Genomic DNA, 11,281 nt, shown 5'->3' with positions numbered 1-11,281 from the left:
GCAAACAAAGTTCTATTCTTCTCTTCTATTGTGTAAATAGGACCTCCATTAGTTTAAGTGTGAATTGCATTACACCACACGACATGTTTTCATACAAGTTAGCCAAACGTGTATACCTTGTCACAAAACATGTCACATTGGCAAGTTTGTCTAATAGACATGTGTGCACATTATGCACATGTATGTGCATGCGTGCGCGTGCGCGTGTGTGTGTGTGTGTGCGCGTGCACGTGCGTGCGTGTGTGTGTGTGTGCGCGCACATGCAAGCACACAAACACAACTTTCCCCGGCCATTGCCATGAGAAGAGGTCATGGGCGGGGAAATAGCCCAATGGTAAAGCTTCAACTTTGGAAGTTGGGTACTTGAGTTCAATTACCCCACCCCCCAATGCCGCCACAAGTAAAGTTATTTTGTTTTACAATTTATTATACAATATCCAAGGTTTAAAAATTTGAAAGAACCACCCAATGGGCTATCATTTTGTACAAGGGAGTTTGATAAAAAGCGACAATCTGAGCAAGGTGCTCTATATAAAGCCATAAATTTTCTTATGCATCCAAAAAGTCATTTCATTATCATAAAACAATATCAAATTCCTATCATGTCCTTCTATACGCAATTTAAGTTCTTGTCTTAAGAACACATTATTAGAGTGCATTACTTAATGGCAAACAAAGTTTTATTCTTGTGTTGTATTGTGTAAATAGGGGAGAACAATGAGTGAAGAATAATTATCATTAATTAGCATGAAATCCTATCAAGAGTTTTGTTAAGGATTACTAAAGTGTCGCTTTACTTACATTACATCAACTTTTAACAAAAAAATAAATGCCACATAAACATTGCCAAGTCCTCTCGTTTCTTAGTTCCTCTCGGTCTATAGAAACGTTGCCAGGTCCTCTTGTTTCTCTTTCTCTTTTGTGGTGAGTTTTCAATACCTTTTCTCTCTTCTTATTTTCCATGTGTTAGAAACGTCTAGGCTTCAACACAAATGCGAGTGTATAGTAGGTTACAACGTCTTAGGTTACAAGGTCGAATCTATTCATCTATGTTTCTTCTCATTGAATTTATTCATCCTCATTGTTGTTTGTGGGAAATTTCCTCTTTACAGTTTGTGATTTGTGTGCAGGTGGAGATACTACAATTTGTAACCTTTGATGTTAAAGATGATGCTAGATGTTTCAATTTTCAATATGGAGGAGGAGATAATCATAGTACCTTAAAAGCAATTTGTCTCTCCCTCTCTTCCCTTGATCGCAAAAAGTGATTCTCTCAAATTAGATGTAGTCTACTTGGGAGAGGATGAGTTTGATGGCTAGCTCATTGCCTCCTCCAGCCACTTCCTTAGGGATGGTGAAGAGTCTTTCGAGAAAATCAAAAGGGAAAACAAAAAATAATAATCGTAGGAATTTTCTTTATACTTTTAAAAAAATACCTATGGAGATATATTCTCTAAACATTGTAGTCTAGTAGAAGCTGTGATTTTCTAGAGACAATAGAGCCATTAGCTTAGCCATTTGAATTCAATACTCATATTATGAGTGTGAATTGTGTTACTGAGATGGAAAGCATGGTGGTGGATGAGTTCATAGACATAAAAGAGTGAAGGAGAGAGTCAGAGAGATGTAGTGGAACTCAAGAGAGCAAGAGATTGCACCACTCAAATGATACTTTCATGTTACAAGAAGAACCACCCAAGTACGTGCTTTTATAGGCACCTATGCCTTATCTTTGACCCTTAGATAGAGGTGGTTCACACCTAATGTGTTCACACCAAATACCTTTCACACCACTAAGGCTCAGATAATTCCAACACCCCCCTATAGAGCGAAGGTGGTGAGACCCAAATGCAAAAGAAGCAACCAACCTCTAACACCAACACATCACTACATAGAGGTAACCTAGCCATGCGCACATCCCGTGCCATAACTATTCCCTCAATCAACTTATGACCGAAGCTGAGAATTCACCCCCTGACTCCTAACTAGGATAAGAATACATCTTTGCCTTTTATAGCATCAAGGCTTTTACAACAACTCCAAATATACATCCAAAATATTCTGATTTTGGGGGATAACCCCGGTAGAGAAACCTTGACTTAAAAAAATTAACTAGAAAAAGAAGGGCTTAGAAAGTCCAACTGTCATCAACCTCCTCTCTTGAAGAGTGAGGCCATTGACCTAAACTGTTGCAGCATAAAGTTATTCTTCATCAACATATTTTACTTCAAAAGAGTCTGGAACACCATCTTCAATAAGATTGGCATGATATATTAATTGTTCTTGCTCTTTATTTTTGAAGCAGTCTGCTTCTTTGTGTCCTAGCCACTTACAGAATCTTCATACAATCTTCTTGCTAGACTTCCATTTATTCCCTGTGCTGATAAAGGCTTGATCATGACCGATGCTTGTTGGCTCATCTTTATTCCTCCTGTCTTTCTCAATCAAAAGAGATACTAGATCATCATATGTTGCGCTGCAAGACGTAAAACCTCTAAAGTTTGTTGGAATTGAGTGATTCCCTACATGCTTTTAAAAAGCACGACCATTTTATCCTCATTTGTCGGGCTCACATTTCAAGCTAGCTGTTCACTTAGCTCTTCCATGCATCTTTAGATAATAGAATTTGAGCTTGAGAAAGACTCTTGAGTTAGTGATACAAGTATTGAATATAGCATCTAGCTTGTCCCATATTTTCTTAGATGTTGATTGGAAGTTGATGTGGTGTATAAGTCAATCTGCAAGGCTAAGTCCAATAAGAGCGATCACTTTTTTGTTTCATTGTTGCCATAGCTTTGCTTGAGTTGGATCTTTGGAGCCTGGATCTATATCATTACTGGACACTGTGCCCTTTACTCCTCATATGAGAAGAAATTGAGCCTTGGTTTGCCATGTTGGAAAATCGATTATGGAGAATTTTTCGATGGAGGGTGCTAGCATCATGATGCATAGGATGAAGAAAATGAGAAAGCAACCTTTAGAGTATGAACATCACCTTAACCTCTAGAAACACACATGATGTTGCTTTTGTATGTCTTCATGATGTAGAAGATCCTTTGTTGTTGACACTGATTATTGCAGGAGGAGAGGCCAAAAAAATATGCTGATTTCATGTGTTGCGTTAATGTCCTTCAGGATGAAAAAAAAAACGCGTAGAATTCATCTCGCCATCCTTTCGAAAACTTGAGTTGTAGCAGCGATGGTGGCCGAGTGGAGGCTTTGAAAGCACTGTTGCCTCCATGCATCGCTAGCCTACACGCTATGCTCCTTAGAAAATGCCACAACTAGAACCAACATTTGTTATCAGATCCTCCTCCATGCTTGATATGAGATCCTCCACGCTACGCTTCTCTAGGAGCTTTGCAACAGGAGGGGGTGCTGCAATGCCTCCACCATCAGTTGGAGTAGCACTTCCACCAACAGCAAACCACAGCTCCGTCACCATCTTGAACTGCTCTCCGTGCAGTGCAAAAAACGCAGATCCACCTTCAGGTTAACTGCACAGTTGATGATGTGGTGGCACACGATGCTTTTTTTTTTTTGGGGGGTTTATAAGTGCTGCACGTGGCTGCACATCGTTGTGAGCTGGCCCATAATAGTGCATGGTGGGTGCTAGCACAGCGGCGGCAAGCCACTGCTGTGTGTACTAATAAATGCATCTAGAAACCAAGCATTTGGAGTGCTGCTCCTCGAATCTGGAAAACACACTAGATTTAAAAAGAAACGCATCAAGATAGAGGAAAAAACATGGTTATGAAGATGAACATGGCGACAGATTCAGCCTAGCTTTGATACCATGATGGAAAGCATGGTGGGTGAGTGCATAGACATGAAAGAGTCAAGGAGAGAGAGAGAGAGAGATGTAGTGGAACTCAAGAGAGTAAGAGATTGCACCAGTCAAATGATATGTTCATGTTATGAGAAGAACCACCCAAGTATATACTTTTATAGGCACCTAGGCCTTATCTTTGACCCTTAGATAGAGGTGGTTCATACAGAATGTTTTCACACAAAGACCTTTCGCATCAATGAGGCTCAAATAATACCAATTCTACACCACACAATCTGTTTTCTTAAAGGTCAACCAAACTTGTATACCTTGTCAAAAATATTCCACATCAAGCAAAAGCGTTTCTATGTTCAAGTCTCGTACGAGCTTGCTCGAAAAACAAAAAATTATGCGCACACACGATGGAACGTTAAGAGCGCCCGGGCTCAATACTCGGGGGTTTTATCCACTCAAGTGTGATACACGATGGAACGTGAAGAGCGCCCGGGCTCAATACTCGGGGGTTTTATCCACTCAAGTGTGATAAAATCTCTGTTTGGGCCTGTTCTCTCTCTCTCGCTCTCTCACCCAGCCACCTACCCACCTATACATTGCAGCCTAAACAGTGCTCATGGACTACAAAGCACAGGTAAATTGCCTATTCTTTCGCCCTCGCTTTTCAAAAATGGAAATTAGTAAACGCAGAAAGAAGGGAATTCTTTGAATTGTCAAAGTGGGCGCTGGAGATTCTACCGTGAAATCCTCCATGCTTCATATTCTGGTGCTGGGTATATTTGCCTGCATTAATGCTAACTTTTTCATATCAGCAAGTGACCACCAACATAAATCGCACCGATATTCACATATTGTGATGTAATTCCCCCCCCCAAAAAAGAGACTCATACTAGAAGTGAACTCAGCATTGAGATCAAAAGCGCCATGACCAGGGCAGCAGCTGCCAAAGATGGAGCAATTTCACATCACTGTGTGTGCTGTTTTACCCCAAATATTAGTGGGCACTTGCCCAAATGATTTGGGCAAAGAACCGGGAGTATGGAGCCGGCATTATGGATAGAAGTGAAAGCCTGCACTTTTTGTTGAATCACATTTTTTCATATGCGTTCAACTTAAAACATTGGTGGCCTTCATGTTGGTGGGTACTTGCTCAAATGATCAGGGTACCTAGATGCCTGCGATGTGGCGGTGCTTGGGGGACCGGCATGGTGGACATATGATTGTTATACCTGTATTTGCTCAATTTTGGATGATGTATCTTCAAATCAAATCTTTGTGAGGCTCTTTATTACATTGGCTGACATGAATATGCCACAATTTTCTTTTAATTATGCTCTTTAAAAAAATCAGCTGTCACCAAGTAGGCTTTTTGTCTCCAGCTCAAAGACTGGTAGCAACAGGATAAACAGCAGTCGGCCACACTCCCAAACCACCTCATTCAAAATCCCGACTTGTGCTGGAGCGTCGAGGAGATCTGGTAGACTTGTCCTTCCCCCCTGGCTCAACCTCAAAGACATGTGGCAAGGCCACACTCCCAAACAACCTCATTCAAAATCCCGACGTGAACATGGGGCGTAGCACTGGCAGCATTGACTCTGTTTGTGCGCCAATCTGAGGGCTAGCTGGGGTCTACCCCTGGAGGTGGCTGCAAACATAGGTTGCACTCTTGCTCTTTGAATCAACAGCTGATAGAGGAAGGTGCTGACCTTCGGAGAGCAGCGTCAAGGAGATCTGGTAGATTTCTCCTTCCCCCCTGGCTCAACCAATTCCAAGGTTGACAGGACTACCATAGCCTAGGGAATGGAGGTGAGGTCAGCAATTCACTGGGAGGACGGCGTAGGCCACACTGCCATCCCTACTACAGAAAATCTAATAGCTCCTTGGATCCCTCTTACTCCTATGGACCAGAGATGGGAGTTCATCGGCATCATTGCAGCCTGGCATATCTTGCGCACGCATTGGGATTTGAGGAGGAGACGAGGCCATGAGGGGTGTGGCCTATCCCCTGATGGTGAAGATCAACTCCTTCCAGGCTGACCCGAGATTACAGAATCTGTACGGCCTCTCTATCTATCCTCAATGGTGCAGCAGGAGCTGGCTGTGCACTGAAATGCATATATTCCCTTGGTTACTCAAGGGACCAATGGCTAGAGACTAGTAGATGCGTTAGGGGGTATTGTTGGTGGCTGGACACAGGCTCTGTTGGCTGTACCAGAGAGCATGGCGGCTGAAACGCATCAAGATATGGCAAAGGGACTACAAGCGCATCAAAACATGATTTATTTGTCCAATCAACTGGCCGACCAGCAGTCGGCCAGTTCTCCATAAAGTCAAAAGAACTATAAATAGCACAAGAGGCTCCTTGAAAGATTCATTCAATCCTCTAGGGATTGGGTCATTAGGAGTCCCATAGGGGGACAGAATTTTGGGTGTTATCACCTTTTCTTCAAGGCAACCTATGGCTGTAGACAAGTACCTTTTTGTACTATATGAATATACTGAATTTTCCAGCACATCTCTCTCTCTCTACTCTCTCTCTATATCTGCGTTTTGCATCAGCATGTTGCCAGGAGTGTTTAGGGCTGAAAGAAGACTCTCAGAGCTTTCGCGTGTTACATTGGTATCAGAGCTTCAGGCTCAGCAAAGCTAAACATTGATTCAGTCCCATATGATGGTGTACAGGTCCAAGGTACAGGAAAGTACACGGATACGAAGCCCAAGGCAAGGAACACAGAATCGGGAAGAGCTCCCAGGAGGTTTGTTGGTGGTGTTCCACATAGCCAAAGGGGATGACAGTCCTGTGAGCCAGATAGGTTCTTGGGCAACGGTCCCAAGGGAGGTTTATCCTCCAAGGGTGATGTGAGAGTGCCAGATAGGTTCTTGGGCAACGGTCCCAAGGGAGGTTTATCCTCCAAGGGTGATGTGAGAGTGCCAGACTCATTTCTCAGGAATGAAGACCAAGACGGTGTTCAGAGTCAGGGCAGGAATGGATTGTGGTCTTGATGGAACCAGATGCATAGATCTTAGTCTATGACAGAGTAGTTTGGAGACCGGGCCGGGCTTTCAGAGAAAAGGGTTTCCATGGATGGATGGATGACAAAGGGACTTCGGGAAAAAGCATGGGATGATGACAGTCACCCAAGAACAGGTTGGAAGCCCGTCATCAAGTTCAGCAGAGGGGGATGTCATGTGCATGATCAATGCCATGGACAATCTTCAGACGCTGATCCAGAAGAGGCAGCCAGATAAAGACTATGAACTAGATAGGATCAGAGATTGGAGCACAAGTGCTTTGGGCAGTGTGGAGCAAGGCTTGGGGAAACAAGAAGAGGATGCTGTTGGGTGCCTGGAAAGGGGGTACTGTTGGTTGGACACAGGCTCTGTTGGTTGTACCAGAGAGCATGGCGGCTGAAACGCATCAGGATATGGCAAAGGGACTACAAGCGCATCAAAACATGATTTATTTGTCCAATCAACTGGCCGACTAGCAGTCGGCCAGTTCTCCATAAAGTCAAAAGAACTATAAATAGCACAAGAGGCTCCTTGAAAGATTCATTCAATCCTCTAGGGATTGGGTCATTAGGAGTCCCATAGGGAGACAGAATTTTGGGTGTTATCACCTTTTCTTCAAGGCAACGTATGGCTGTAGACAAGTACCTTTTTGTACTATATGAATATACTGAATTTTCCAGCACATCTCTCTCTCTCTCTCTCTCTACTCTCTCTCTATATCTGCGTTTTGCATCAGCATGTTGCCAGGAGTGTTTAGGGCTGAAAGAAGACTCTCAGAGCTTCCGCGTGTTACAGTTGGCGTAGCCCTTGTACAATTCCCGATAAGAAATCCTCTTGCTCCACGTAGATGAGATCTTCTCAAACTTTCACCCAGTTTGTGTTGTGGTGAAACAAGAGCCTTGGCCCCCTTTTTATACAAGTTTAGGGGTGAAAAGCTATGTCACCCTTAGAGAAAAATCTATTGCAAGTGCTTTTCCCAAAAAGAAAGAACTATTTCGAATAGCTTTTTCTCTCTTTTTTTTTTAAATTTAAAAAAATACACATGTGGCGCTAGCGTTTTCGAAAACCCATGCTGCTTTTCTTTTTATTTCTTGCGCGTTTTTTTTGGCTGCCCGGCTTTTTCTCTTTGGCGCTTTTTTTTCCTTGAGCTGGTGCGTTTTGCTGCCCGGCGCCCACGCTTCGCTGCTGCCTTGTGTTTCGCTTCTCTCTCTCTCTCTCTCTCTCTCTCTCCTGCTTGTGCGCCTGCATGACTGCAACGCCTGCCACGTCAGCTGCCTACGTGGCAGCGCCTACAGCCTACCTATGCAGTCAGCCACCTCAGCTCCTGAGCAGCAGCCAGCCGCCACGTGTCAGCACCAGCAGCCACTTGTGTCACGTCACCTGCCTATGCCTTATGGCAATGCCATGTCACCTGTTGGCTGTTGACTGGCTGTGCTTGCAGGGCTGACCCACAGGATGTCTCAGCTGCTGCTCTTGCAACAAGGTAAGAGAAAGACCAAAAACATGCACATGAACAAACATATGATCATGCACACACATGAACACACACACCAAACATGTATTTGCATCCACACACGTGTACCAACTTACACATGCATATACAAGATTAAACATGATCAATGAATGCTAATCAGGATTAAACATAATCACAATGCTTAAGAAAAAGAGGTAAAATACTCAGTCCTGTAACATACCCCCCTCTTAAAACAAAGCAATCGTCCTCGATTGTTCATTCAAAGGATCTGCCAATTGAAACAGAACCTAAGAGAGCAACGAGAAAGCTATGTCCTGCCAACTGAAACAGAACATCTGAATACATAAATCAAGAGTATCCACCTCGTGAATAGTCATGTCCCCCTGGATGCTTTACCTTCTCCGCTCATGGCCATCCCATAGGACCCACGATCAGCAGTACATCATGAACATGAGTAAACATTGATGCATATCAAATGAAAGTCTAGAATAGGCGTCCCCATTCTCTCAAAAGATCCATATATCCATGAATCAAACCATGTGACTAGTACACATATCATAGAAATCCCATAGGCAGATATACTGTCAGTTCAGTATCTCGGGTGTGTTGATAAGAACACCAAGCGACTTCCAGATATACATGAATCAAACCATGTGACTAGTACACATATCATAGAAATCCCATAGGCAGATACACTGTCAGTTCAGTATCTCGGGTGTGTTGATAAGAACTCCGCTCATGGCCATCCCACAGGACCCACGATGAGCAGTACATCATGAACATGAGTAAACATTGATGCATATCAAATGAAAGTCTAGAATAGGCGTCCCCATTCTCTCAAAAGATCCATATATCCATGAATCAAACCATGTGACTAGTACACATATCATAGAAATCCCATAGGCAGATATACTGTCAGTTCAGTATCTCGGGTGTGTTGATAAGAACACCAAGCGACTTCCAGATCTCATCCAAGTGAACTCTGTGACAAGGGAGCGGAGTCACCCCCCTCTTGAGTAACAGGTAGTACTCCGGAATCCACAGCTGAACTTGTTGGAGCACGATCTGGATAATCCTTGAAGTAGTCTTCCTCTACCCACTTCGCATCCAAAGTAGGGTAGTTCTTAAACTTTAGAAGAAACCTGTAGATAAGCCTGCCACACCAACAAGAGCTCTCCGTTCCTTATGGAACACAATCTGTTCTGGTTGAAGTACCCTCGATGGTCTCGCTGCATCTAGCACACCAAATGTGCCAAGCTACTATGCTACTGCAAATCTCCCATCTCTGGCATGAGCCTGGCTGCCAGTCACCTGTAGGTGGGGCTGTGATTGGTACTGCTGCAATACGATGGTGGGAGACCTGAAGGGCTAGTCCCCCCCCGTCCTACTCCTAAGTCTTGACCACTCCAACCTCGGTGGCCCAAGCGGCAGTGCTCCAAGTGATGATCCGGGTCGATGCCTTGTCCATAGCGAAGATGCGGAGAATCTGCTACCAAATCTGCTGAGCCTTCAGGCAATCCCAAAGGCAATGTCACTGGGACTCCTGGGGTGGCCGCTCGCACTGCGGGCAAGCTGCTGATCGACCTCCAACTGCCAGCTAAGTACCGACCGCCAAACTCCTATGTGCCATCAGCCAAAGAAAGAGAGTGATCTTCCTAGGCCGAAAGCTGTCCCACAGCCTCTTCTAGAAATCTGAAAGGAAGTGCTGTGATAGGCCCTGAGATTGCTAGTGTGCTACTGCTGTCGATGTGCCATCTATCTGAGGCATTTGGATCCTGCGGCCAAGCCGCGTTGTATATGCAAAGAAGGGGGCATCCAGAGTCTCCTCCCAATCTGCGGGATCATGCCAAGTCCACTCTCCTGGGTCTCACTGCAGCCCCGTGAGAGGTCGGCACTCCCAAATCCATAGCCGCCATAGTCTCTCCCTGGCCACCTTGGCCGGTGCTAGATCTATGTGCCATTTCCGTGCCCGAAAACCAATCACCCTTATCCTCTGCAAGGTGCAGCCTCTGAAATCCGCCAAGGGGGAGCTCTGATCTCTCTAGTCTGCCATGGGATCCAATAGAAAAAGTGAGCAGACCACTGTCCTTATCTGCTCCATGGACCACCACGAGGATATCGTGTCTGTTAAACACACCTAGCCACATTGGGGGGTCGGGTATGGAATAGGAGTCGGCCACTCTTGAGGAATAGCTTAGTCAATGTCGATGCTGAGCCTGTCTCTATGCCGGATCCCTGTTAGGCATCTCTCCTGCTCCTCCTGAGGTAACTGCCTATGTACAATCCAATCTCTGAGAGACCTGGCTGGTCCCATGCTTGGGGTGCCCCAAGATACATGCAGTTGGGCCCCTAGCATGTGGCCACTGGGTAAACGGACCATGGTGGTAAGCAGTACCTGGTTCGCCACCACCACTCTGCCTGCTAGGGATAGCCTCGCTGAGCTCCAATATAAAAGCTTCTTCTGAATACTCAGAAGAAGGGGAGCGATTTGCTACTCGGGAGAGAGATCAATGCCAAACTGGCAACCGAGGTAGTGGATTGGAGTGCCCCTCGGGATCCACTGGAAAGTTTCAACTGGGCGCCAAGTTGGGGCGGCTGCTGACCCTACCCAAAAACCATACGACTTGTGCTAGTTGATTTGTGCTCCTAATGCGCGGCAAAAAATCTCAAATCGCCTCCGCGAATCTCTAAAGATTCCCAACATCTCCTGCAAGGTAAGCTGCTGTGTCGTTTGCAAACTCTGAGTCCAGTAGCTCCTCCTGCGTGCGGAGGGAAGGTGCAATCCTTGAAGTCCGGTCTTCTGGGCGGAGAGAAGCCTCGGCGACAAATAGGAAGAGGTACAATGCCAAAGGACAGCCCTATCAAACCGAGCAGGAAAGGGGGAATCTGTCGCCTCGGGCTCCCTAAATGAGAACCTGACTGTGATGCTGAGAGTAAAGTCCTGAGACTCCACGAATCCACTCCATGGGGAATCTTGTCCGGCTCATTGTGCCTCTAGAAAGCTCCAATCC

At 45.1% G+C, this 11,281-nt stretch overlaps 1 protein-coding gene across 5 annotated transcripts in view; it reads left to right on the top strand.

Moving 5' to 3' along the window:
- The first annotated feature begins 4,261 nt into the window (after positions 1–4,261).
- Positions 4,262–11,281, top strand: part of LOC147618610 (uncharacterized) — a 59,083-nt gene continuing 52,063 nt past the window's right edge. Inside the window, exon 1 of one of the 5 annotated variants that reach the window (XM_086773632.1) lies at positions 4,262–4,418. In XM_086773632.1, the coding sequence (XP_086629758.1) occupies positions 4,401–4,418 (18 nt within the window). In that variant the 5' untranslated portion in view covers positions 4,262–4,400. The remainder of the gene's footprint in view (positions 4,419–11,281) is intronic. The other 4 variants (XM_086773634.1, XM_086773629.1, XM_086773631.1 and 1 more) reach the window with 4 other exon arrangements.

This window comes from Cibotium barometz, chromosome 34, assembly GCF_041138505.1.
Source record: "Cibotium barometz isolate CiBa-2024 chromosome 34, ASM4113850v1, whole genome shotgun sequence".
NCBI lineage: Eukaryota > Viridiplantae > Streptophyta > Polypodiopsida > Cyatheales > Cibotiaceae > Cibotium > Cibotium barometz.
The sequence above is the reverse complement of the archived record's forward strand: the minus strand, read 5'-3'. Positions and strand labels throughout refer to the sequence as shown.